Source organism: Brienomyrus brachyistius, chromosome 2 (assembly GCF_023856365.1).
Source record: "Brienomyrus brachyistius isolate T26 chromosome 2, BBRACH_0.4, whole genome shotgun sequence".
In the NCBI taxonomy this organism is placed as follows: Eukaryota; Metazoa; Chordata; class Actinopteri; order Osteoglossiformes; family Mormyridae; genus Brienomyrus; species Brienomyrus brachyistius.
Window position 1 is genome coordinate 17,358,725 of NC_064534.1, and position 27,762 is coordinate 17,386,486.

Genomic DNA, 27,762 nt, shown 5'->3' on the forward strand with positions numbered 1-27,762 from the left:
TAATTGTACAAAATACTTTAAAAATTTATTTACAAAAGAAGCAAAACAAAAAAAGAAAACAGCACACACAGTTTCTTGGCTAAGATACATTTCTTCAGACCATGCAGCAAGGCAGGGCTGAATCCAGAAGAGAGAAACCATAACACACACCCTAGCAAACAGCACTATTTACGGGGTAAACGGGGCTTGGAGATTAAACCAGGACCACTGGAAGCCATCTATACATCTGTGAAAAAATCTTCCATTGACAACCAGCTTTAATTTCACATATATACTACCATTATTCAGCTATATCTAATAAACGATTATAGGATTCCCTATGTTATAAGAAAGAGCGAGATTATGGGTGTCCCTAATTCAGCACGAAGCTTTCACCATCCAAGGAAATGTGACGATGCACCAAAAGGGAAATGGATCAACGGTTTTGGATCAATGAAATGTTAATACAATTAGCAGACATAATGGTGTATCCTTCACATTTTTTATGCAATTAAGGAAAATACTTTGCATTTAAACGGCAGGAGTGTCCCTGACCCGTTTTCCCATAATCCACTGTGCGGCGTCAGCACCACAGTGCTCAGAAAAATCAGCTGATGAGAAATAAGTGCACAAACATCCACTACAAGCCTACAAATTCCTCCGGTTTCTTTTCATCTTTGCATTTTCTTAAGAGCTCTTTGAGACGGAAGGGCGCTTTTGGTTTGCAGCGTTTCTTGGATACGCTGTTAAAATATAACAAAAAAAAAAAGGAAAGCGCTCACATGTCAAGCGCCAGCAGGGCAGGGCCGTCCCCCCCCCTAACCCACCGTAAGATGAGGTGAGGGTGATGCGGCTCAGCACGGGCAGCCGAGGAGCCGGCTATCATTCGGGGTCTTTGATCAGGAGTCGCCGACCTCCGTGTCGGGCAGCCAAGGTGCAGGGAATACAGGGCCGGTGCAGACGCACCGCACCCAGCCGCTGTTCTCCGAAAAGGGTTAATCATATTTAACAATATGCACTCTAACCTCATTAATTAAAATTAGTCTCACATCTGCCAGCAGGAACTGTCCCTCATTACAGTGGAATCTCATTAGAAACCATACCCTTGGGAGGGACTGGATCTTTCCTGCTGCCCGTCTCTCGCCTCATCTATATGAAGCCCTCGTCTCAGTTCTTTAAAGGAAGGGTTGCATAACTAAGGGAGCGTCGGACATGAATTTTCCAAAGCCAATTTAGCAAAATATGTATTTGAACAACGCCGCGCAAGGAAATTATAATGATCCTGTCAAACTGCATGACGACAAAATAAAGTAAAAGGCCTAAAACTTTACATTGCTCTATTTTTTTTTATATATATATATATTATATATAAATATGGAGATCTGTAATGTGAAAAGCAAGATAACAAAAAAGAAGCTGGGGCCAACTACCTGGTTCAGGTCCTGTGCTGAACACAAGATATGGAACAATGACAGAGGTATGTAGTGAAGGTGAACCGTACAGCCTTTACCCAGGCTGAAATTCTGTACATTGTGGAAAAAAAGATAGTATTTAACATACTTCCTCAGAATGAGGAAGGAAACTATACTCAATAATTAATAAACGATACCAAATCAAATTCATAGTAAAAAGCTGCATTTACATAATAAAATAGAGTCCATGTAGTCTGAGCAGGCTTGTGCCAGCCTGAAACAATGCAGCCGTTGTCTTCTAACTAGCTAGAAGAGTGGGGAGTCACAGAAGGTACAAGGGCCCTGCAATATCCTCTTGATCCAGTCGGGGTCTGTGGAGGGTTTAGGAGGAGAAACTGACAGTTAGTTTTTAGCTGCCTGACCCGTCTGAGCAAACGCGCATCACGAGCGGCCCGTCACTTAGCCAGCCGATTCGCGCTAACTTACAGACGCGCTTACATTTATCGCCGGTGCCAAGAAAAAGAAGAAATAAAAACTGCAGGCACTCATGACACACGGAAAGCCCTGTCCTTTGTGTTTTGAAAGCCTGCCTTAGAGAACAGCGGATTAGCTCCCCGCCATTCCGAGTTCAAACGGCATAAAGTGAAACCAAAGCCAAAATTGGGGTGGATGGGGGGGGGGGGGGGACACACACCTTCAGGCACGGGGTATCTGGCAATGCTGTCTTGCAGGAGGCAGCGTCTGAACGTGAGCGTTTGACAGGCCTGGTACGACAGCACACACCTAGAGAAAGAGTGAGAGAGAGAGAGAGAGAGAGAGAGAGAGAGAGAGCACGTTTCACACTCGCGGCACCAGCGAGCCCTGGCTGTTCGAGGCATTGCCACTTAATAGGCCAGGATACCTCACGACAAAATGAAGAACTATTTGAAAAATCCCACATGCGAATGCAACAACAAAAAAGGTGTTTGCCATTAAAATACAGTCAGCCCCTGATGTGAACAAAGCCCATGTAAGATGACAGTTTTGCATGTTGCAGCGCTGAAAGGACAAGCTTGGAAGAACGGGGGTATGGAGGGGTAGCACAGGAGCTGAAAGCTACAAGGAAATCACTTAAATCAGAGCACTAAGTGGGGGACGAGCACGAGTGGGCCGCACAGCGACCCCCAGAGGTCAAATCCAGCACCACCTCCACCATAATTATCCACGGTGAAAATAAATGTTCTGGGCCTGGCAACTCATTTCAGACATCTTGGGTTTCATTTGCTTAAGTTGCAGCCCACATGCCACGTCACCAAGCCTAATCAGCTTTAACATAGACAAATCGGTCGTTTCCCAATTGAAACTGTACACCGTCCAGTAACACTATATTTTAAGGTGAGGGCAAATGTTAAACCAGATATTTTTTTAAATGTGAGGTTTGTAAAAGGAGGGCAGCAGTGGCTAGCACTGTTTCCTAACATCCCCAGGGTTGCGGGTTCGAATTTCTCCTCCACTCTATGTCTAGGATCCCTCCCAGGCAGCAAAATTTACCAAGGGGGACCCACGCATTTGAGCATCTGCCCTTTGAAAAATTTGCATGGCCCGTGCCACCATGAGCTAGAAGATGGAATTTTTTATAGATCAATTCAATTTGGTGTTTTGCCGGCGCAAAAAGAATTATTAGCGGATGCAAAGATTCAAGAACCGCAGAAGATCTACCTCAAATGATCTAGCGGGTCATTTTGCAATACAGACATTTGCACAGTGGTTTTTAATTAGCATGAATCACATCATATTTTTTCGAAGAAAGCCATTAACACGGAGTACAGATGGAACAGGAAAATTAACCGTGTGCAAAATATACCCTGGTCTCATGTGGGTAAGACCACAAACAGGCATGACACAGATAATGGAGAATATGGGGGGGGCGATGTCAAGCTTTCCATAATAAACGCACATAGCACGAGAGTGCTTTTTTTAAATGCAGAAAAACACAAATAAAAAAATAACCAACAACAAACAGGTCACAGGACAATAGCTTCACACTACAGATACGACGTATTACTCGCCACCAAGATCTGCTCTGATCCACAGATGGACCTGTTAGACTCATTAGCGAACCAAGAAGAAACTGAGCGGCATTCAGACGAGCCAGTTTGTAAGGGCTAAACGTTCGACCAACGAACGGAGCTACACACCTCAGTGTACAATGTCAACAGTCAAGAACAGTGATCATTAAGATACAAAGGGCTTGACAAAATCATAGCAGCAATTCATAAATGTCTCATTTTTACTTACGGAGCTTTACTGCTTAGTATGAACTGCTTTGCATTGGAAAACACAAAGAGCCTGACATCCACGCTCTAGGTATTTTAGCATAAAGAATCCTTGTAGGGCTTCCTTATAAGTGTGGGCCATCACATTAGTGAGGCGCTAAGCAGCTTAGAAACGTGCTTAGTACTTGGCGCCCTGATCAGTCAGTAACCCAGAGCCAGACAAAATAATTACCGAGCAAAAAACTCAACTATAACAGAGCTTGTCTCAACTTCAAAATTGACCAACTTTAGGCACTTTCTACAATAGCTAGCAAAATCACATTTATAATACAACTGATTACTGCTGGCTGCAGGAATTCAAGCCAAGTGTAATACTGGTATAGACGACTGGTCTGGTAGCTATCTAATAATATCACTGCCACTCCTCAAAGGGGCTTTACTTTCGCAGCTGTGGGTTATTTAACGTGATTCCAGACTCTCACTGGTGCTGAGCGCTTGCTGTTCTGCTGCTCAATTAGAGCAGAACATCAGATCATTTGAACTGTTGTGCCTGGTTTTCGGGGCTATTCTCACAAAGGGCAGTTCAGTACCACGTCTGCTGTGGGCCCGTGCTAAAGCCCACTGTACAGATGCCAACCAATGAGTCAAGTTATCGAAAATACTACTTCAATCAAGTATTCATATCATAGCAATAACTCAAGAAAATGCAGAAGGCTGTGCAAATCCATTACGAAGGCTTTAGGCCATGAAATAAGGGTGAGTATATTCATATTACAGAGTTTTGCCTGGTTAAATGATACAGTACATCTGACAGCTGAAGCTCCTTGTACAATGAGAAGGGAGACTGTGTTGGTTAAAGCAGGTGAAGGACACGGGGCAGATACCTGAGCCATATGTGCCCGTTGCTGCACACGGCCTGCCTGCGGTCAGTAAAGGGCAGCACTTCTTTGCAGAGGCTGCAGTACTCTGGGAAGGTCTGCTTGTTCATCTTCTTAAAGATATGCCCAATGAGTACCTGGGAAGAGGAAATCCAGAGGAGGTCAATATCAGCTTTAGAAGAGCCTTCGCTTCTTCGGGGATGATGTCACGATTACCGAATGGAAAGAAAAAAAAAAACTCAATCAATATAAGATCATTCCATACTTCATCAAGAGAAACTCTTGGTCTAAGACCCATAGATATCAAAACTGGGTCAATGGAATAGTTCCTAATTCCTAGGAACTTGTCTGTAACCTTAGCTGCCTCATTTGGGACCACGTTTAGATTGAAAACAATAGATCCACTTCATTTTTTGTCTTCTGTCCGCCGTTATCCTCAAACACCCGGCCGCCTACCCCATGCTTAGCCCCTCATGATGGCATAAACTCCTTGAGTGTGAGGGTTTTGCCATTTTGGAGGATTCTTTGCCGATCAAGACAGAAATGCTTCAACACAGATCACCCAGGATGACTTCGTGTTTACTGGTGTTTAACTTGCCCACTAAGAGCTTATGCAAAGCTCATCTACACTAGCAAAATGTACCCTACACCACTGAAAGAAGCCCCAGGGAAAGACTCAAGCCTGTAGGCCTTTTCTGGTGCGCACTGCAAACAGACTCATCTGCTTGTTGAGAACGGGGTGAATGATGAGTCAGTTTTGTGTATAGCAAGATCTTTCTGCACTACCGTATTTTCCACAAAATAATCGATTCATTAAATAAAACTGACATTTGCACTCAGCTGGGTGAGTTGCTGAGTCTGTTCTTGCATTTTGAAGCTGCATCACAGTGAGGATGTGCATTTACATACAGTTGTTGCTGGTTGATGCAGTCTATCCCATCAGATTTCTATGCTATCATAATTTCAGCCGCCGGCAGGGCTGCTCGATTATGGAAAAAAATCACAATCATGATTATTTTGGTCAAAATTGTGATTATGATTATTTAGCAATGATTAATCATTGACTTTGGAGATATCATGCATTGATTGAACTTTTGAGAAAAAAACATGTGTGGATTTCTCTAAACTCTAAATATTATTCAATTGAGAAACACAAAAAAGGGTTTGAAAGGGGTGAGCAGGATCTGTAACAAAAAAGACCTGGAGCATCACAACGAAATGAAATGTAGCACAATAATTGTTTTATCTAGATTATTTTGCTTTGATAACTTTGGAAGCCAAAATCATAAATGAAATTAAAATCATTAGCAGCTCTCTCTCTTTCTGAGATGATTTTTCTATGGCTGCCTCGCATTTTTAAATATGGCCTCAGGCACGGTGGCATGTCTGCTGTTGTTAATCGTTAATGGTTTTCATACACACTGTCTTTCTAATTTACTCCAGTGTTTCCCTTATTCTGGCAATGATTCATGTGTCATTAACCGCAGCTTACATTTCAATATTATGCTTCAACACAGCCATATCCTTTAACACGCAACCATTTCCTACTGAAGACCACATTTGAAATGGGGCATAAGTGTTTTTGTTTTTTACTGTCCTTTCTTACCCTGGCAGCTCTGTCTTCATAGGTAGGGTCACTCATGAGGAAGTCACACACACCACGGGTGGGGATGCTGGTGTTCTCGGTGATCCAGGTGTGGAGATACACCTCCCCCAGCACCCTCTTCATATGCTCACGTGTCAGGTGAGATTCCACCGCCTCGATCCAGGCAATGACCTCACTCATCTGTTCATCTGAGGCCCCGCCCCCAGGTCCCTTTAATCCCACCCCCCCTGAAGCAGAGGCTCCAGCAGGGGAATCCTCGCTATTGTCCTCGCCCTCTTCGTCCACAATGAACACTTTGGTGTCCTCGTGTGAAGGAAGCCAGTGCGATTCCGCAGATGTCTTCTGCAGGGACTGGTAGAGCACGCGGAACAGGAAGAGCTTGAAGCGCCACAGGTAGGTGGAGCCTGTGGCGTGCACTTTGTCGTCCAGCTCCTCCTGCAGCATGGGCGGAATCCGCCTATCCCGCAGAACCTTCCAGCGCACTAGATCCAGCAGGTCCGTCTGTTTGAAAAGGTTCTGCACCATGGACTCCAAAAGCTCTGCTGCCGCGTCATCTGGGGTCTTCAACGTGATAAACTGGACCTGGAACACCCGGCTGACTGGGTGCTGGCCGTTGGTCACACCTTCTGTGGTGACCAAGGCCAGATAGGCACCGTTGGGGCTGACAGCTATGCCATGTAATCTGCTGCCAATCACGCCCTCAGGCATGTTGATTTGCTCCTGCTTGAACATGACCGCCATGTCAGTGAATATGGGCGTGAGCTTCTTTACTACGCCGTCAGCCGAACATGTGAATATCGAGCCTCCGTAGCGGCTGGCAGTCATCGACATGATGGGTGTGGTGTGCAGGCCAGTCACGTGAGAGTTGTGCACATTCAGGCCGGCCTTGGAGATCAGCAGGAGGCACCAGAAAAGGTGGGAACCTCGGGCTGCCACCACCAGACTGCAGTTACACTTCTGGTAGGGGTGAAAGAGCGAGATGCACTTGATGTTGTGCACTGGAATCTGGTCAGTCTCCTGCCACAGTACCACAGGCTGCCGTAGGGTGAAATAGCCCTTCACGGCCTTGAGGTTGACCGGAAGGATCCTGACGGGCCCCACCGAGCTGCCCACGATCAGTCCACTCATCTTGCGCCCGCTATGCTCATACTCCCACCAAGCCAGCACACTGGGTGCAGACACACCCGACTGGATAGTGTTGCAGGAAAGCACCGAATCTTTGCCCTCAAAAGGGAGTTTGAACTGCCAGATGGCCAGGTCCCCATTTTCCATGAGCACAGCCAGTAGCACCGTACCTACATCCTTGCACTCGTTGTTCATCTGCACTTGCTGCGTGGTGCACACGCTGGACCACTCCATGCGCACGGGGCTCTGCATGCGATGGCGCCGCTGACGCTCGGGCAAGTCCTCCAGCGGGCCCAAGGGGGGCTCGGCCCCCGGCAGCGAGTAGCCCTTCTCCTCCAGCATCTCACCGTAGAGCTCAGTCAGTTCCACCAGAGCCGTCCACTGCAGCCGGTTCAGGTTGCCGTACACGGTGAGTCGGTTGTCCAGCGTGAGAGAGGCCAGCAGACAGCGCCCGTTGGTGTCACAGCCCAAGGGGGACCAGCTGGTGTACTTGAAGCCAGTCTGAGGGGAGACACTTGCTGCTTCTGGGGTTTTCACACTATCCAGCAAACACTGGCTCTCTGGTGAATCTAGTGTTTCCTTGCCTTCCCCGCCTTCAGATTCTCCTTCCTCCAGGCCCACCTGCAGATAAAATGCAAATATATTCACAAAAACAATAGAAACAAAATTCACGAAAAATTAGTAACAAATCAACCAACTAAGCTACTCATTATATATTGATGCAAATATAACGATAAAAATGGCCTTTTATCAGATTATTTTTCAAGACCACGTTTATAAATAAATAATTATCAAAAAGAACATTTTAGACCATATATTTTGGTTGCAGTCCGTGGGTTATGTACAAGAGCGGAACAGGCGGATCTAGCAGCAGGTTTGTAAACACTGCCACATTTCCGTGCCGGCTCACGCAATAAATCGGGCATTTATCCTAAATCGGAGATTAAAACACCTCATTCCCCGGCCAGATTATAGTCAGTTAACGGCGTGTAAGGTTACAACACCCCTGAAAATGATACTCATTTATAGCTACATAACCGCAATAAAATCAGCCACAAAATAATAACAATGAAGCGATGGAACAGCAAAACGACATGTGGCCGCTTCGTCAACCAGGATTTACCTTGAGTTCACAAATACTGTCCGGAAAGGGGATGGAGGTCCGCTGCATGACCAGATCCTGGTTGCAGCCGTGGACATCGCACAGGATCTCCATAAGAGAAATGCTGCTGGTACTGGAGGCCGACAGGCGATGGTCTTCGGACCACGAGAGCGGCTCCAGACCGCTCACCGCACTCGGGAGCTTCACCGCTGGCTCCCGGTTAACGATCGGGCCCAGCCCAACCCAGGGGTCCGTGTCGGGTTCGGATTCGGTGTCGGGTTCGGTCTCTCCATCTGGAGCACGATCAGGACTTAGGGCCGCCATTTCCCTGGGAAAATGTGAACAGGAAGTTACGTGATTCGGGGCGGGTCTACGGAACGGACGCCGGGGAAAGGGCGCAGGCAGGGTTCCCCGTGATCCGCGCGCCGTCCGTTCGCGTAGCAGGCATCCCCTCGATCCACCCGCTGTCGGCTCGCGCAGGCGTTCCCGGGACACTAGGGATCCACATACCGGCGTTAAGTGACGGGCGATTCGCGGCGAGCTGCTGAGTCAGGGACGCCGGGCGGCCGCGGATCTTTTTCCGCCGCTTGCTGATGGTTTTACGCCGCCGCATGTTTAGATACACATGGCTGATGGCTGCTGTTTATCACCAGTCACGCGTGTTCGCCACAAGTTGGTCGCTAACCTTGACCTAAACGTACATAAAGTAGGTAGAAAATATCATTTTACAAAACGTGAGGCGTACGAGTGTAGTTGATTAATATAGTGGTTAGGAGTTAACGCAGAGACTTGTGAAGGATTAACGCCTGAATCCGGTGTTGCCCGGTCGCACACGTGTGCAGTGACACAGAGACCCCCTGCTTTAATCCAAGGTAGGTGGGAAGCTGTTAAAGCTAAAGTCGTGTTTTTGCGTTCACCAGTGCATTACCAGCCCGCTGTTATGCCCAGATAAACTACTTGAAACCACTTCGATTCTTCTTATCCAGTCTCATTGCTATCATTCTGGTTACATCTGAAATGCAAATACTGCACCAACCATAGCTATTTAAATCTGACGTTTTTCTAGTTTACCTAAATGTCTAGAACCGAGATTAGAAATTCATTACACTGCTTTTAAAACCGATTGGCTGACTATAGTCCGTCAAAACTATAGACACGAATACCGTATCACTCCAGATAGTAACAGTGTTTGTGGCTGTGCGCTGGCATTTTGCAGAGGACTTGTGAACGTTCACCATGGCTGAAGACACGTTGATGCTGAATATGACTTTAACCCCAGCTGTCCACACGCACAAGAAGCGGCACACACCGCTCAGGACCTCGGACAAATGGGTACGAAGTGGCCTAATGTGCATTTTCTGCATTTGTACTATTATCAGAGGCGTTTCTAGGGACTCTGGGGGCATGCATGCACTGCAACCCCCCTCCCCCAGCATGGTAAAATGTATTGCCTTTATTTTTCTGTGCTGTGTAAATTAATATCAACAAAGAGAATTTAATAAACACCAGACCTGTATTTTGACTTTACTATGAAAAACAGAACACACAAATAAAGCAGATTTGTCGCTGCAATGTAGTATGTAATTGGCTGCCCTTAGGGGCCCCCTTCCAGCTCGGGGCCCCAGGCCACTGCCTGCCCTGCCCGTCCTGTTGCTGGGCCTCTGACTATTACATCTTGTTTAATGCACTTGCTGGCCCGAAAACCGCTCATCACAGCATTACCACACTCAGAACTAAGTGTTTAGTTCATTTAATACTATACTGTTCATTTATCCCTTTTTATATATCTCAACAAAAGGTTTTTTTTTTTTTTTTTACATAACCTTATTTGTTTGTGCTGTGACTCTGAAAGCAGTATTGTGGTAGGGGCCAGAGGTTACATGATCACCTAATTCTTATGTGATTTTTTTGTTCAAAAAATAGTTTCACAGTCATGTTTAAGTAATAGAATGGTAATTTATAATTTTGTGTTTATTATTGATGGACATACGGAAAGCTTCTGGTAGGCTGGGTGTTCAAAATGGACTGGGCCTGAGTGCTTTGTTTTGGGAGAGTCTGTCATAGCGATCCAGAAATCTTTGTTACTGCTGGCAGCCATCTGGGTAATTTCCCTGAACGTCAGAGTGGATTAGGTCATATGTAGTGATCCGTTTGGCGGTGTATCGTTCCGTGGACACTTACTTATGACAATTAATTTTGTTCAATGGCAGAAAATGAGAAAAGCAGAGAAGCGGAAAGCTCTACAGGGGGCTCAAAAAAGCCCCCCCTTCAAAAAGACACGCGTCACTTCCGAAAAGAAACCTGCCCACACTGACCAGCAGCCACCACACCAGGGTCAGACCAGCCCCCAAAAAAGGAACTTCAAGAGTCTGCCGCAGAACCAAGGGAGGGTTGAAAAACGTAGCCCGAAATTGCCAAAACCCCCTAAGGTCAGTCAGAAGAGTCACCCAGACAGCCAAAGGAAAGAAGAGAGAGGGTTCATGAAGACCTCATCCTTGTTCAGAAACAACCCAGAGATCCCAGAGATGCAGAGGTGGGCTAATGATGATAATAATCCATACTTTAATGATCCCCATGGGGAAATTGTCTTTACACCTCCCTCAACTTGCTCTTTGTAGAGTAAGCTGTCTGCAACAGCCACCTGTAGCGGCGCCCAGGGAGCTGGGGGTTACAGGCACACAGGCTTAGCCCACAGAGCCACACGCTGCCCCTTTTTTATTTCATTTAATTTAATTTAATTTAAAATATGTATGTCGCAGTATCAGGCGGTGACTGGGGCAGTCTGCCGGCCTTTTGCTGATTTAATGATCATTTCTGTCTGAAAAGGTAGTGGGGATGCTGGGAAGGATAGCTGACATTGTGTATGTGTTTGTTTCTGGGCTGTTCTTTTCCCCTAGGCCTACAGTGACTCGGCTAAAGGAGAAGGTCTTCACCAGTTGCTCCTTTGTTGATCTTGATCTCCATCCACACTTGGTGAGGGTTATAGTTCACGCCTCAGTTGGTGCTCATTGCTGATGTCCTGCCTCTGTTTGACTGGATCCTGCTGTCTTTTCTCTTTCTCAGGTATCAACTCTGAATAATGTCTTGAAGGTGACAAGCATGACAAGGTATGTTTCTGTCATTCTGTCGGACCTACTTGCCCTCTAATCGCTAGACTGCAAGGGCACTTTTCCAACCACACCAGGTACTGGACCAAAAGTACGGTTCTTCAAGGTGTTGGTTTTCCACTGGTGTAAAAACTGGTACCCGGCACTGAATGACATCACAACGTGAGGTGGGGTATTTTGTACTGAATTTGAAAAATGGGTGTATCATACTGTAGGACTGGGCAACATGTGATATTAATACCAGCATTGTGTGTTATGCACATGCAATTCCTACACTGTTGGTCAGCTAAATTAAGGTCAGACTTTTTCAGACTTTTGTACTGTAAGGACACAATAGTGCAGGGGGTTTAAGTTTTGCTAAAACATTTTTACGTAGGAAAAAAACTTAGCAAACTTTTTAATGATTTCAAGATTATCTAGCATATGTTTAAAATTTACCTCCATTGCTGCATGCATTCTTCAAGACAGTCATAATCATTTTCATCTTTGCATCCTTCCAATATTTATTACAAACAAAATTACATCATGATATTTTTCAGTACCATGCTGCCCTAGTATATTATACTAAATTCTTTATTTTTTTCTTGTCATGTCATCCTGATATCGTTGTATCTGTTCTACCAACCACATCAAAATTTGAGCTTGGGTCTTCATTTCTCCACACATCTATTATTATTACTTTTTTTAACCCCCAAAGTACCAGAAAAGTATCCCAGCTGGTTCGGTACTCTAAGTACTGGAACGTTTGGTACTGGTAGTCAACCAGAGGTCAATGGAAAAGCAAAAGTACCAAGAGTACTGTACCAAAAGTATTGTATTTGGTGTAGTGGAAAAGTGCTTTTATATTTTAGTTTTGGTTAGTTAGTAGGTCTATCCGATCTTTTAAGTATGTAGTAAGATGTGCTTTTAATCACATAAATGCATTAAATGGGAGTACGTCCAGAACACCGTGCTTAGATGGCTCATAGAATGCTGCAGTTAGAAGATGAATCTGCTTCCTGATTGCGTGTTGACTCTCATCCATGATGGTTCGCAGCGTTCAGAAGCAGACGATCCCCGTGCTGCTGGCAGGGCAGGATGCGGTGGTACGCTCCCAGACGGGGTCAGGTGAGGGGTCCTGCTCTGTCTTTTCTTTGGACGCCTCGCTTTTACGTTTGCCATCTAATCTGCATGTAATTTAGAGAGGAACCACGGTAGGAGTTAACCGTGCTCTTCTTCTGCGTGCCGAACGTAGGTAAGACCTTGGCTTACGGGATTCCGCTGGTTCAGTCTCTGCAGGCAGTCCAACCAAAAATCAAGGTAAGCCAGTCACTCTGGGTAGATGGGGATTAAACTCAAAAAAATAATTCTGCCTAATACCATAAACAGACATTTGGCGTCTAGTTTTAACTGGATTATAAAGAAAGTCAATAGATGTGTTCTGCTTTTTTAAGCCTTTTTTTGTTATTGAGATGCAAGTCCTGCTATTTATACTCAGAACGTGAAGTTGGTTCACAGTAAAGCTGTGACTGTTGTAACATTTGTGTTTGGGATAATGGTTACTGTAGTGTTTCCCAAACCAGTCCTCAGGGCACACCGGCCAGATCCACATTTTTGTTTTATCCCATTTCCCAGAACACCTGACCCAGGCAACTGGAAGCTCTAAACACCTTACAGGTGTGCTGGAAACTGGGATGAAACAAAAATGTAGATATGCCCAGTGTGCCCTGAGGACTGGTATAGAAAACACTGGTGTAGTGATTTAAATAATTAATTTTTTTTATTTTTTTTGGTGTCTGGCTTTAGTTTGGCAGGTGTGTTTTTAAGGCTACATAGTCTAGGCTGAAAAGTAGGTTTGGGTCTTTGGTGTCCTTTCAGCTTCAGTCGTAAACGTGCTTGTCATAGACCAATGACAATTAACACATGGCTAATTTGTAACAGTGAGCGAACGCGTCAGGCGATGATGAGTGACATCATCACCCTAAGACAGGAAGGACCGTAGTTTTTCAGTTTTCAGTGACTTTTTAAATCATTTTATAGACACAGCACTTTTGTCGCTAATTAGAGGGAATTTAAATCGGAGGGTAAAGTGATAGCAGTGGGGCTTTTAAAACAGGCTCTCTTCTGCCACCTAATTATCAGTTTCCGGGAAACCCTCGCTTCCTGGGAATTGCGTTAAACCCGCCAAACGCTGGCGCTCGTCCACCTGCCGGGATGCACAAATGGAAATGAGTATCATTCGCGCCGCAGGGAGCCAAAGAAACCGCATTCGTGACTGTTGGACTGTGACAGAAGCCCCCTTTGAGGGAACTCTCTGGAACAAAAAGTTTTTTAGTGAACAACTGTGTCGCAAATCAGTGCTTATAAATTTGGTATAAAAATCTAAATATCCCTCCCCTCTTGCAAACTGATATCCAGCACTTATTTATTCACTGTTGGGGGAGTATGGGTCAGTGGCAAAGGAGAGAGTTTGGTATTGAGGGACACAGCTTAAATTTAAATGTGAGTATCTGTTTTTTATGGGGAGGGGGGTTGAATGAAGTCAAATGAAATGGTTCAGACACCCCTGGTATGGTTATTAACATGACTGAAAAAAAAAATTGAACTTCAATGAGTAAGTGTAAGAGTAAGTATTTAAAACCCCCGTTGTCTCCGAGAGAGAGGCACTGGGTTGATCGTACTGGTCACCAGTACTGGCACCACCCAATACCTGTAGATGCCCAGACTGGGTGGCACAACACAGGAGTGATGCCTTTAAAAGCTCGGTGGTGTTCACTCTAGCCTGTCTTTGTCTTATTTTTTTTCTTCCCTAAATAGTGACAGGGCACCACTAAATAAAAGTAAATACCCAGTGGGCCTGGATTAGGGGGGCTGTAATAAGGAGACCTGACAGATCTGCTCCTGTCTCCTGAAGCAGCCAGTCCCCAGCGTAGCACCGCTAAAAACACTGACAGCTGTCTGGTCCACTGAAAGGCGGGCGCTGAGCCTTACCCCGAGCGCCGAAGCACCCTTTCATGTCAGCGTGATTGCCACGATCCCGGAAAACAAATCGCAGCAAAATATGTATGAAAAATACTGTGTGCGCGTGCTGAATTTCTGTTATCCTTCCCCTGAGTGTTTTTGACCCGTTTCCCTCAATACTGCAGTTAATACACACATGGGAACACCGATTTACGATGCATGTCAGTTGAGAATTTTTCAGAAATGTGCCCACTGATGCTTCCCTCTCCTCCGTCTTGCAGAGGGAGGATGGTCCGTTTGCGGTCGTCGTGGTCCCCACCAGAGAGGTACGTGGGGGCCTCCCTTGTGACGAGGCCACCTCTGCTTGCCCCTCCCTCTTCCTGATTCACGTTGAATCGTACTCTGCTAGCCCCTCTCGTCATTCTTCGATAAACACTAAGCGGTCGCTTTGCTGTCACTGTTGGGCTATAATCCAGCAGCTGTCCCCGCTGTCCATGCAACATGGCCGCTATCTGTCTCCTCTCTTTACATTATTTATCGCTGTTCCTCCTCAGTTGGCACAGCAGAGCTTCCTGATCATCCAGAAGCTGCTGAAGGTGAGATCTGGCTGTAGACATCAGCGCTCGCCCAGCACCATAAACGTACTGAGAAATGTAACGTCTCCTCACATCTGCTTCATTTTCTTGGGGTGTTTGTCAGCCCTTCACCTGGATTGTGCCCGGAGTCCTCATGGGAGGAGAAAAGAGGAAATCTGAAAAAGCCAGGTTAGGGCTCTTGCATTGTTTTGACGCCGTGGTGTCATGTGGCGTTGTCCATCTTTCCAGGAAAATAATCACAGGCATCTCATTGCTAGTTCTTAATATCATGGTGTCCCCCAAAATCCGCAAACCACACAAAGATTTCTTGTAGACCGATCTAATATAACGCAATTTACGGTGCAGAATGTTTACATAAGGTTTTAATAGTCAGGTGTCAGCTTAGCGTTTTGTACAGGAGGATATTCAATCCCAGAATCCTCTCCTGCATTGTTGGTATCCGGTGAGCAGGTGTCCACTTGCACTGACGTTTTTCTTCCTGTCAAGCGGCTTGAAGGGCGGAGCAGCTGTGCTGTCAGTCTCCACATCTCATTACCTGCTTTTGGTCCTGCACACAGATTTTTGGCGGTTTTACCATTTGTGAAACCAGGTGCTATGGTTAACTGGGAACCTCGAGCACCAGCAGGCACTTCATTATGCTGAGATCCCTTCGCCCAGTGTTAGGCACTCTGTTCTCTGCAGGCTTCCATATCTAAAGCCAGTTGATGATTATGATGATTATGATCATGATGATGATGATCATCATCTTCATGATGGTTGCAATAATAATACATAGCAGCACTCATAGTATCTTCTTGCAGTCGAAATGCTGCTGATTTTGCAAAATTTTATTACCAGTCTTGTAATATACATTTTTTTCTGGTTATAAAATATGGATTCATCTGGGATTTAAATAAAATGAGATATATCAAGATGAAGGTAAATGTACGTTGTTTTGAATGGATATGCTTTGTAAGTCAAAGGTTTTATTAAATTTGTGCCTTTTAGTGCACTCATTATAAATGGTCTTAATTGCGGAACCGAATGAATGTTTTTTTTTTTCCCCTAATTATCTCGTCCAGGTTGCGTAAGGGCATTAATATCCTGATCGCCACTCCTGGCCGGCTGGTCGACCACATCAACAACACGCTGAGCATAGCTTTCAGTGCTGTGCGCTGGCTCATTCTGGATGAAGCTGACCGGTATGTGCATGCCCCCCCCCCCCCCCCCCCCCAGGGTTCAGGGACTTGCAATAAAGGAGAAATGCGGATGTCAGGTTTTGACTTGACCAGCATTATGAGGCTTAATTCTGGGAGTTAAATAGCTACAGACAGTATATGTCCTGTCCTGTACTGTACTGTCCTGTCCTCCTGTCCTGTCCTGTCCTGTCCTCCTGTCCTGTCCTCCTGTCCTGTCCTGTCCTGCATGTGCAGTGTCTCATCACAGCTCCTGTGTGTCCAAACAGGACTCTGGACCTGGGCTTTGAGAAGGACCTCACGGTGATCCTGAATGCCCTGAATGCCTCTGGCCCCCCCAGACAGAACGTGCTGCTGTCAGCCACCCTCACAGAAGGCAGGCTGTCTCGGGCCCGGGTGCTGGGGGGGGGGGGGTTGCAGCAGACATCATCTTGGGGTCCTCTGGGGATTCCTTGGTCTTCGCTTGGCTCGGTATTTAGGCGGCAGGCATGTCAGTGCACACTCGCTCCTTTGACAACGGAGGACTTTTTGCAGTTCTCGTCATTTTTGGCAAGTGGGGGGGGGGGTGATGTCGTGGGCAGCCTCTTGCTGTGAACCTTAAATCCCGCCCGATTTCCCCCCCACCCCCAAAACCAGTGTTAGCAGAGCCCTTCACAGTGCGGAAGGCGGTGATTACGAGTGTTCGGAGCCCGTGGAATGTGCCGGAAAGTGGCCGACAGGTGTTTCTCTCGCCACGTTCGGTGCCCCTTTAGCTACCAGGGTTGCAACGGCAGCTGGGAGATGTTCCCTCAGCCGGGAGATCACAGGCTCTCATCGACCGGACACATGGTTCTCAAGAGCCCTTCGCCACGTGCTCCACCTGAGGAGAAATACTCGGCACTTACCCGCCTCAGTCTTGTTATCGTTTGGGGGTTGGCGGCTTATGTTCTCATCCTTTTCTGTGTTGTCATGGGCCTGTGTTTGGGGGGGGGCAGGTGTTACTAGACTTGTGGGGATCAGCTTGAAGGACCCGGTGAGCATCCACGCCTGCGAGGCCCCAGAGCAGAGTGGGGCCGAGGCGTCCGCGATGCTGCCTGACAGCTTCGCCGTCCCCGAGAAGCTCCAGCAGCACATGGTCCTGGTGCCCAGCAAACTGCGGCTGGTCTGCCTGGCGGCCTTCATCCTGGCCAAGTGCAGGGTAGGGCCAAGTGGCAAGGGGGGGGCTTGGGGGTGGGGGGTAGGTGCTTTCTGGTTTGGTTTAGGCAGGTAAGAAAATAGTGATGTTGCATGTGATAGGGATGTCATTTCATGTAATCTCTGAGCGCAGAAGCCAACAGGACCTGGCTGATGTTCTGCCCCCCACCACCCCTGACCCCCTCTCCTTTCCCGCATCACCGTAGTTCGAAGGTGCCCACAAGATGGTCGTGTTCCTGTCGAGCTGCGAGGCCGTGGGGTTCCTGCTGCGCCTCTTCACCACTGTACTTGCTGAGCAGGAGGAGTCCTCAGCCTCCGCAGAGGAGCAGGCACGCCCCCCCCTGCGCTTCCTGCAGCTCCACGGCGGCATGGTCCAGGAGGTGAGCACATGGCCGTACGTGTGTGTGTGTGTGCATTTGTGCGTGTGTACACGCATGTGTGTGTGTGTGTGCGTGTGTGTGCATGCGTGTGCCGTGGGCAGCTTGGCCGGCTTTAACTCCGCTGAGCCCCCTGGTGATCCCACATGAGCCCCCGGCGCCGCTGGCTGGACCCCACTGGGACCCCCGCTCATCTCAGCTCACAGCTGCCGGTGAGCAGGCTGTGCCTGGCGGCGGTGCTCTGAGGGGGGGGCAGGGGACAGGCGGCTTGCGTCCAGGCCTTGCCATCACCCCTGCCTCGGGAGCACTAATGGACCTGGACCGGCCGCGTCCATATGGCACTTCTGGGAGCAGGGACCCTGGGGGCTGGCACACTGTGCTGCCTGTCCACCCCCCCCCCCACACACACACACACATTAGACATTAAAGAGTGCAAATCCAAAGTAGGACTCGCATTATGGATGTGCTTGGTAATGGGACCGCGCCGGCCGGCTTGGGCACGTCTGCTCCGATGAGGAGGTCCGCAGGAGATGAGCAGGAGATCGCATCCCGGCAGCGGTCTCCGGGAATGTCGCCCCCTGTCCGTCTACATCTGACTCCCCAGTCCCCAGATTTCAGAGCCTACCTCTCGCCTGCTCCTCTGTTCTCTATTTCTGAAATCATCTGTATCCATCCATCCATCTCCTACTGCTCACCCTGCTCAGGGTCATGAAGGTCTCTAGGGACCTGACCCAGGGTCAGATGTTAATCCCGAAGGTGCTTGTTGTATTTTAAGCTGTCATGCCCCACTGTCTGAACACAGCACTCTTTTCCACGTACACTTTGACAGTTGGGTAACTTTGCTTAATATCTTAGTGTGAGATACAGTTGCACTCTCAGTTGCTGCATTTCTTGCTGGACCTTCTGTAGGTAATTACTCTGTTCAAGTAAGTGTTTAATAAGTTACCCTTTCCGGGGTTAATCAGGTGTCCACTGACTGACCCCTGACGGCTGCAGCTGTGTGTCCCTGACTCAGATGACGTACCTACGGAAAGAAAACCACTTGATGCAGTACCCAGAATGCACTGCATTTGACTCCAGGCATTTATACAGCTTGACAGTTCAAAGTTAAGCTCTTTGCTCAAGGGTACAAAAAAGATTTTAATTCCTGGACTCGATTCCTCAAACTCTGTTATTTAAACCTACTACAGCATGTTGGCCCATTTTTTTAAAAGAAGAACAAAAGCAGACATCAGCTTTCTGAAAATGTCAGAGGTAAACTGTCATTACCTGCGGTTTGCTGCTCTTCTTTTCCTAACAATACGGCACCAATAGCTTCTGATCCTCTGATCAGTCCTCCTCTTGTGAGGATTAAATGCCTTTATGGGCATCTAGCCTGTGCACATACAAATTAATTTTTTCTGTATTGTAACTTATGTAACATTTGCTATCCCTGACCCAAATATTGGATTAGTGGATGGATGGATGGATGGATGGAATTTTACCATATTAACTGTGTAGAATGCTCAGTGTTATTTGAGAGCGGGGTGTGTGTTTGTGTCAGAATGCCCCTTTCCCACTGACCGGCTGTTGTTTCATCTCTGGCACCGCTTAGAGGTGTCTTTGCCTTCCTTGGACACCTTACAAAGAGTCGTGTATGAATAATGTTGGGTGTTGTAAGGGGAGCTTAGCATCGCCATGTCAACAAGTGAACCTTCTGTTTTAAAAAAAAAAAAAAAAAAAAAAAAAAAAACCTTGTGTGTGTCTGCCTGGGCAGGAGCGGACGGAGGTGTTTCAGGACTTCTCCGGGAGCACGTCTGGCATCCTCCTTTGCACGGTGAGTCTGTTTTGAGAGCAGGGGGAGTGGGAACTGTAACAAAACCACAACCGAGAGGACGTCCTTTTGCTGTAGGTCAAGGAAACGCTGGCTGCCAGAGTCCATCAGATGATGACTCCGTGTGAGGAGCAGCGTGGTCCTGCCGAAGGCGGCGGGGCGTGTGGGGGCAGAATGGTGCCGCACCCTGGCACTGGGCCCTGCTGGCTGCTCACCCAACCTGTGGGGTGGCGTGGAGGGGTGGGGGATGGGGGATTTACGGCTCCCCACCCAGAGAACCTCGCCTTTGGACAAAACTTCCACTCCGTCCCACATGCATCGATGCTCTTGGGCAGGTGGATAGTCCAACCACTCCCGGCATGTAGCGGCTGTGAGGAGGATGCAGGGAAAACCCGGGTTAGGTGAGGGACGGGCAAGGCAAGATGAGGGGCAGAAAACCAGAATGGGCAGGGTGGGGTTTGGTATAAAAAATGGGAAAGTACAGGGTGGGGTTTTGTGTTAAAAACAAGGAATGTGCAGGACTGTATTTAGTGCTAAAAAGTGGGGATGTGCAAGATGGGATTTAGTATTTAAAAAATGGGAAAGTGCAGGGTGATATTTAGTGCAAGATGCAGGAATGTGCAGGGCCGGATTTAGTAAAAAAAAAATGGTCATGTGCATGGTGGGATTTAGTATTTAAAAAGTGGGAATGTGCAGGGTGGGATTTAATGCTAAAAAGTAGGAATGGTGAATAGCGGGATATAGTACTTAAAAATTGGGAATGTGCAGGGTGATATTTATTGTGAAAAGCAGGAATGTGCAGGGTGGGATTTCATATTAAAAAAGCAGGAATGTGCAGAATGGAATTTAATACAGAAATCCAGATTGTGCAGGATGGGATTTAGTGTAAAAAAGCGGGAATGTTCCGGATAGGATTTAGTGCAGAAACCCGGATTGTGCAGGATGGCATTCAGATGCTAAGAAGTGAGCCGGAATCCAGAACAGCTGCCTGTTGTTCTTCCCCTGAGTTAAAAATGTTTAAAAAGTGTGTCCAGACTGTTAAGCAGGTCACTCCTCGCCCCTCCCCTCCCCGCCCCTCCCCTCCCCTCCCGCTTCACCGGTGACAGCTGCCGCAAAACAAACTTGCGGAGCGAGAGAAATGATGTGTCACTGGAAGGTCCTTTAGCTCGCGCCGCTAATCCGTCACGCGCGCTGCCTTGTTTACCGCTCTCCCCGCTCGCCGACTGGCCGTCGCCGTGGCCGCGCCGCCATGGCGACAGATGCTGACCCGCGGAAGCGTGCGTCTTGCCGGGATTTTCGCCCTCCCCCCTCCCCTCTTCCCTGCACCGCCAACCTGTAAATTACAGCTATCGGGAGTAATTAGGCCCAATAAAAAGCCTTTTGAGCTGCGCCGCTTGGCAGCCGTGGAGGCGCAGGGCTGGGGGGTGAGGGGGGGGGGGGGGCAGGGCTGGGGAGGGAGCAGTTTGCTGGCATAGAGTTCGCTTGGCGCTAACCCTACTTTAAAAAAAAAAAAAAAAACTCTCTCCCCTTTTCCTCTGACCTTTCAGCACCCAGGAGAAGTTGAACAGGCCGCCGGTCATAAATCTTTTCTGCCGACTTTGCTGTCGTTCTTGTTCGTGTCAAACCCTCGCGGGCGCCCTGTGGAAGGCAGGGGGCGCCGCGGGCGTGTGTGTGTGTGCAGGCAGTCCCGTCTTCCCTCTCCGCAGCCGCTACCTGGGCTGTTGGGTATACAGTGATTTCTACAGTAGTTTGCTTAGAGACTGTAATATCCTTGGGAGTTTTTTTTTTTTTTTTTTTTTTTTTTTTTGCTTTTTTTCCAGGATAAGTAACTGTTCGTGTCTCTTAAAGGCAGTTTCTCCTGCCATATTGCCAAGGTTTAAATCATAGCTCTCGTGTATCTCTGCCCTCACTGTTTCCCACGCGGTGGGTCTTCGACCAGACTGCCAGTTTCCCCTGAACCACGCGCCACCCAACGATTGAAATCCAAATCTTCCCCCACGAAAGCCTGGGCTTGCCCCCGCTTTAGAAGACTCCCCGAAGTTGCCGGTGCAGATACCAAACCCGCCGTGAATTTACTTAGCTGGCGGATCGCCGTGTGTTCCTCAGATTGAAGATGGAGCCATTAGTTCCATCAAAGCTGGATCTGAGACTGTGAACAGTAACTGTTTTGGGACTAGACTGAAGATCAGACCTTGCAGCTATGTATATACGCTTGAAAAATGTATACAATGGTGATAAAATATCGTATCTCTAAGTTTCCTGTTAGTCCTGGAGTCTTTCTTATTTTTATAGAGGTCGATATAAAGGCATGCGAGTTGCAGCGATGGTTATTCCTGCCACCATGTCCAACCTGGCGTGGATGCTGTACTGCAGTCTGGGTCGTAAGCGCCGGTGGCTTTAGGGCAATTTTTCTCCACCAGCACCCTTTCGAATGGGGTGAGGGGAGGGCTGGTGTGCAAGGCTTTTCCGCAGCCTGTATCCTGATGTTGCAGGACAGCGAGGCCCATGGGAGGGAGCAGGGGGGTCAAGCCCAAGACTCACCAGCGCGTTGACATCTGTGTAAAAGCTGGTGTTGGCAGGGGTGCGCTTAAAAACCAGAGCTGTGGCCTCTTTAAGTAATTCACCTGGTGCAAAAGGTCGCACAGTTAGTCCTTGTCATCCCTCCCCTCTGTCTTCTTCCTGCTCTGGCCCTCGGTTCTGGCTTCCTGGCCGTCGGAGCCAATCCCCTTTCATCCTCGCTTCCTTCGCTGCCGTTTTTTTTTTTTCCCTTGTTTTTTTTCCACGCTGCAATCTGTCGCCCGGCCTCTGGGGGGCGCCTCCCCGTCGGCAGTCTTCTGCTCGGCTCTGTAATGGCTCCTGGCAGCCCTGGAAATGCGATAAAAGGGACAGGGGCAGGGAAAGGAGGAGGGTGGGGGGGGGATTGAGCGGGTGTGGCGGGGGTAGTTAAAAACCCCGCACTCCCTCCAACTCTGCCCTCTTCCTACCGCCCCCCCCCCCCCCACCCTAGTCTCTGGTCCAGTCGCTTTGCAAGATCCTTCAGTGAATAAATGAGTCGTTTTAATCCGACTGACAGGCTGGCATTGCCCGGCTCTGCCCTCCATCTGTACTAGCGGCCAGCTCAGCGGCAGACCGCAGGCAGCCCCGTGTGCCAATCCAAGACTCAGCTTATCCTGGCGGCAGCTTCAGGGACAGAAGGGTTATAGCTCTCTGCAGCAGCTCCTCACTCCACCAAGAGCTATTTATACAGGGAGGAGATTACCATGCGCAAACTGACTTAATGGCCGGGAGATAAGCACAGCCCTCGCCGGCTCTGTGTGCGAGTGAGCGTGCCCGTGTGTTTGTCTGGGTTTTTTTTCATGTCACTTATTTATTTTTCCTCTTACTGCAGCGCTGTGGCTCGTCCTGATGGGCTGTTTGCGTTGTATAAAGCGCACGGTAAACATTTTACAAAGAGAGCGACTTTAGTGTCTCTCTGCAGCTGTGCGCCCCACAGCGTGGGTCTGGGTGCCTCGCTCACGTCCCTCTCTCCGCTTTTGAAGGACGTGGCTGCCAGGGGCTTGGACCTCCCACATGTGACTTGGATTGTGCAGGTGAGGCCTCTTCTAATCCTCTCTGAACTTTTGTTTTGTGTGCGAGACCCCCACCCCGGTCCGAGCGGAGTCGGCCTACTTTTACGCTCGTAAGCCGAAGAGGCCCAAATGTACAGCTGCGTCGAGCTCGGAGGTGACTGCTCTGTCCTGGGCCGCGCCCCATATCGACCCCCCTTAACTGTATGTGTCTGTGTTCCAGTATGACCCCCCGGCATCCCCCGCTGAGTATGTGCACCGGGTGGGCCGCACGGCCCGCATAGGGGCACGGGGCAGCAGCCTGCTCTTCCTCACGCCCTCAGAAGCAGCCTATGTCGCCGCGCTGGCCGAACACAACATCAGGTCAGTCCTACCCCCCACTGCTGCAAGGCTCGCACCACTAATCCCAGTTAAATGCCACGAAACCAGTCATAAAACAGGCAGTTCCTGTCACAGCCCATCGAAAAGGTAACCATGTAAAGTCTTGTATAAGCAGATACTCAGTTGAGCTTGTGCTGTTAGTGTGACGGGGGTGCGCGTGCACCTTTGGAGGACGTGGCTGTGGTCTCAGTGATGCTAAATAACATCGTTTCGGGAGGCGGCGGGGGCTGTTGGTTGGGGGCTGCCTGAGCGCTGTAACATGTCCAGATTGGCGGCACACGGCGCCTTGGTGGCATCCCGCTCCTGCCTTCCGGCCCCCTGCGCAGCCTCCTTTTGTCTCGGCCCCCCCGCTGCTATAAACACCGGCCCGTTCGGGACGCGCGGCGTGTAATTAAGTGTTGCCGTGCGCAGGGACCCCTCCTGGCAGCCCTCGGATGCCATCGCAGGTGGGAGGGGCCTTGTGCCCCGCGCCCCCTCCCCCCTCCTTGATTATGGGCCCCCACCAGTCCCGCCTGTTATGTGCTGCCGGGTCGGTGCTCTGCCACTCTGTTAGTACTGGGGGGAGGGGGGGGGGGGGCGCTACCCTCCCTTTCCACTTACAGGAACTGGTGGGGCTTTTTTTCTCTAATCTTTTTTTAAATCGGCTCCTTTTTTGCTTGTAGATTAAAGAGCGAGCAGCACTTGCCAGCATCGGGCCGCATGCAGACGCGCCATTGCGAGTAGGTTACTGAGCACGTCCCCCCACCCCCACGCCAGCACCGGAGCCCCGATATCAAACGGATTCCTTTAGAACGCAACATGTTTATTACTCAAGGAAACACCTTATTGTGGAAATCGCAGGACCCCGAATTGCCACCACTTCCCCACCCCCCATTAGAGGGGCAGCAGCTGTTGGACGTATGGCTTGTGGGCGCAGGTGCATCTCCAGTTCTCCCTCCAAGCTGACAGAAGGTGGGGTCGTGCCCCCTATGCCAGTCCGGCCCACCTCTCACCCTGGCGTTCCCTGGCGGCAGCGTTCCGAGGCCTGTGGGGCCACACCGATGAGCGCCCCCCCCCCCCCCCCCATCCCGTGCAGTGCTCCTCTCCTCCGTTCCTCTTTGGAAGGTGATCGGCGGGCTGATGAATTACGGAGCCGATGCGGAGCGGCAGCCGCAGGGCGGCCCCAGCGAGCGCCGTCACGCCGCATGGCCGCCTGCCTCCCTGACGGGCGAAATCGGCGAGACGCGCCTGACAGCTTCATTTACCGTGAGCCACACAGAGTGCGCCGCACACCCCGCCCCACGCATTGTGTGCCGGGTAATTGATAACGCCGCCCATCCTCTGGCGGCCCGCGGGGGTGGGGGGGCAGCCCAGGGTTCCTCCCGCGCCGCCTCCTTGCGTGTCCGCGGCCTGCGGGGTCCGGCCGCCGCGCTGACAGACAGCCAGGAACAGCTGCTCCATTTCCTGCCCCAGTATCAATCAATTACAATGTGTTAATTAACTAATCGCCTCTCGCGGGCGACTCTTACCGCGATGCGGCGGCTCGCTAATTCCCCCCCGCTGCACAGAGAAGGGAGACGCCGACGTGTCACCCTCAGAGCCCTGTCTCTGTCTCCATCTCTCTGTCTCCGTAGCATGTCAGAGATGAAGATGGAGGACATCTTGGCGGGCCTCATGTTGGATGAACGCTTCAAAGGCAGGAGTAAATGGGGCAACAAGGTAGGAGACCATTGGGGGGTGCTGTTCACAATCCAGATACTGATATTACCACATTTCATCAATTGTATTGATGCGTTTTTTTGTTTGTTAGCTTGTTTGTTTATTTTTAAGTATTTCAGGCCTAACGTGCAACTAGAGAGCTGAACTGATTGTGGAGAATTGCAGTCATTGCCCAGCTGCCATATGTCCCATCCAGACCAAAAAACCTGCTTGTCCGTTTTCTTTAGCCCATGTTCTGTTTCGTCAAGGAAAATTGCAGCAAGCGTGAACTGTAAAGCTGATAGTGTCTATCTGCCACACCTGCGTTAGCCTGCAGCCTACGCTCCTTCCACGTGCCGAGTTTAGTGTACGTCCGTTACGCCCCCCCCCGCTGGCCCCTCCCCTTCCCTCCTCAGCCCTGAGAGCGCAGTACTTTGGGGGGGGGGGACGCCCTCCAAAGTGTCAGCCAGCCCTAATCCCCCTTTAATTTCCTTTTCGTAGCAGCAGCGGGGATCTCTAATGCCTGCCGATGGCTGCACTGCAGCCCAGTAGTCTGTATCAGTGGGGGGATTAGAGCGCGACCAGGAAGAGAGGCTGCAATAATAACTGTATAATATAACTGGGGGGGGGGGGGCCCTCGGCCTGTTTGCGTTGCGCTTAATCTGATTTCAGCCGCGCCCGGAAGGATCCCCACCCACGCGCGTACATCACCTCTGCGTGTCGATTAGCGGTCAGCTACCGGAGATGAGCCGCGCAGGAATGTCGCGTCGCCATGGCCGCCGCCCGCCGGCATCAGCCGTCGAGCTTTCGGCTTTACCGTCCCTGCGGCCGCATGCCAAGACGTCCCCATGCGACCTCGGGACGGGGACCAGATAGCGGGGAGCACCTGCACACTCGCAAACCATAAAGTTTTTATTTCTTATTAAAAAATAAAAAAAAGAATCAAAAATAAAGTGAATCAGAATTAGCGTGACGATAAGCGTTGCCCTGGGTGACAGCATCTGCTAAAGTAAATGAGTAATGTAACGCAGGGACAGGCCTAACCAGGGAGGGCGGCGGTAAACTGCTCTGACAGATGGAACCTTTGGCGGGTAGCTGGCACCCGGCGTTGTTTATAAGTACCGGCAAAATGTGTCCGCGAAACGGCCGCTCGCCATGCTACGCCACACCACGCCGCATAATTAATTAATGTCTGTCGAAGGCAGCAATAATTAGCCAGCAAGCTCGTTAGCTTCTGTTTACTTTACTCTGGTAATTGGACCTGAATACGATATTTTTTTTATTGTTGTAAGTTTATCGCATCAGTACAATGCGAGGGGTTATTTGTGCGTGTGTGTGCATGTATGTGTGCCTGCCTGTATATGTTTGTTTATGAGTACATGCATATGTGTATGTGTACATGCGAGTGTGTGCGCATGTGTACAAGCATGTATGTGTGTCTTGTACTGCATGCGGCATGTGAACGCATATTAATTGCGTGGTTCTGACACAGCAGTATAATTGGCCTGGGGGGGGTGTGGCCCATCCTGACACACACTAGAGATCTTGCTCGTTCTCCTCCCTTAGTAATGGAGGAGCTGCCCCTGTTATCCAGCCCCCTTTGCTATACTCTTATTGATGCCTTACTATGCTCCTTATTCCCTGTGACGCCCCTCCCTCAGCACCCCACACACACACACACACACACACACATACCCCAGTGATCGTGTGTGCCGGCTGAACATCCGTTTTCTGTTTTCTGTGTTCCCATTTTGCTGTTTGTGCCCCCCCCCCCATATGCAGAAGTCTGCCGGGGCCTTACAGCAGGAAGTGCGTGTGAGAGCCACAGTGCTGCAGACAGAGTTTGAAAACACTGTGCACAGCACCAAAGCCTGCGTTCAGGAAGCAAAAAAAGGTTCGTTCTCTGTTACCGTACATTTGAATCCTTTTGTCCTGGGAAGTAGCAGCCAGAGTGCCTTGTAGGACTTGGGGGTCTGTATTTAAAGGCAGTGACAGTCTGGGAATAGGGAGCAGACGTTCTTGAAATGTAAGTTTTCATGACTTGGATGGGTTTTCTTTTTTAAACGCGATGGATCGTGGCTGTTTGTGGTAGACGGAAAGGCTCAAATATGTTTTTCCTCCATATTTCTGGTGTTGGAATTAAAAAAAAAATGTAGACAGGTGTCTGATCTCTGTAATTAACATTAATCCGTCCACAATAATTAAAGAATTATGACATATTAGTAGAGCTCAGCCAAGCGATGCTGGTAATGTCAGCGGCGTGTAATAATTGATTAGTGGCATTCAGCTCGCCGTGCGCGCACATGCCCACATGCGTGTACAGAGATTATATATATGATTTTTAGGGGCAGGCGGCTGTAGCAGGTAATTAATCCTAATTGCACCAAGGCCTCTATGTAACTGGGTCAAATTGACAAAGCAGCAGCTAAACAATAAATTGATGATACTATAATGATAATGAAATTATGCAGTAGTTTGTGGTAAATAAAGGAAGCTGTTTATAATTTTTTCCTCGTGATTTAAATAATAAATAAACATTCTATAAATAATTTCAAATCTGTGTTCTGATTATGTGCCGGATTATGGCCTTGATTTTAGAC

The 27,762-nt window shown here is 49.0% G+C and overlaps 2 protein-coding genes across 2 annotated transcripts in view; one reads left to right on the top strand and one right to left on the bottom strand.

Moving 5' to 3' along the window:
* Positions 1 to 8,712, bottom strand: gtf3c4 (general transcription factor IIIC, polypeptide 4). Its single transcript, XM_048993415.1, has 5 exons — positions 8,379 to 8,712; positions 6,131 to 7,876; positions 4,531 to 4,661; positions 2,086 to 2,174; positions 1 to 1,762 (listed from the first exon to the last, which is right to left on the bottom strand). The coding sequence occupies exons 1-5, from the start codon at positions 8,679 to 8,681 to the stop codon at positions 1,698 to 1,700; spliced, it is 2,334 nt and encodes a 777-aa protein (XP_048849372.1). The 5' UTR covers positions 8,682 to 8,712; the 3' UTR covers positions 1 to 1,697.
* The window catches only part of ddx31 (DEAD (Asp-Glu-Ala-Asp) box polypeptide 31), a 24,522-nt gene continuing 5,448 nt past the window's right edge, over positions 8,689 to 27,762 (top strand). Inside the window, exons 1-19 of the mRNA XM_048993428.1 lie at positions 8,689 to 9,229; positions 9,574 to 9,689; positions 10,568 to 10,890; positions 11,255 to 11,330; positions 11,421 to 11,464; positions 12,501 to 12,571; positions 12,699 to 12,763; positions 14,686 to 14,730; positions 14,959 to 15,000; positions 15,104 to 15,168; positions 16,062 to 16,181; positions 16,445 to 16,551; positions 17,150 to 17,352; positions 17,555 to 17,728; positions 19,482 to 19,541; positions 23,078 to 23,128; positions 23,328 to 23,467; positions 25,099 to 25,183; positions 26,945 to 27,056. Of these exons, the coding sequence (XP_048849385.1) occupies positions 9,594 to 9,689; positions 10,568 to 10,890; positions 11,255 to 11,330; positions 11,421 to 11,464; positions 12,501 to 12,571; positions 12,699 to 12,763; positions 14,686 to 14,730; positions 14,959 to 15,000; positions 15,104 to 15,168; positions 16,062 to 16,181; positions 16,445 to 16,551; positions 17,150 to 17,352; positions 17,555 to 17,728; positions 19,482 to 19,541; positions 23,078 to 23,128; positions 23,328 to 23,467; positions 25,099 to 25,183; positions 26,945 to 27,056 (1,879 nt within the window). The 5' untranslated portion in view covers positions 8,689 to 9,229; positions 9,574 to 9,593. The remainder of the gene's footprint in view (positions 9,230 to 9,573; positions 9,690 to 10,567; positions 10,891 to 11,254; positions 11,331 to 11,420; positions 11,465 to 12,500; positions 12,572 to 12,698; positions 12,764 to 14,685; positions 14,731 to 14,958; positions 15,001 to 15,103; positions 15,169 to 16,061; positions 16,182 to 16,444; positions 16,552 to 17,149; positions 17,353 to 17,554; positions 17,729 to 19,481; positions 19,542 to 23,077; positions 23,129 to 23,327; positions 23,468 to 25,098; positions 25,184 to 26,944; positions 27,057 to 27,762) is intronic.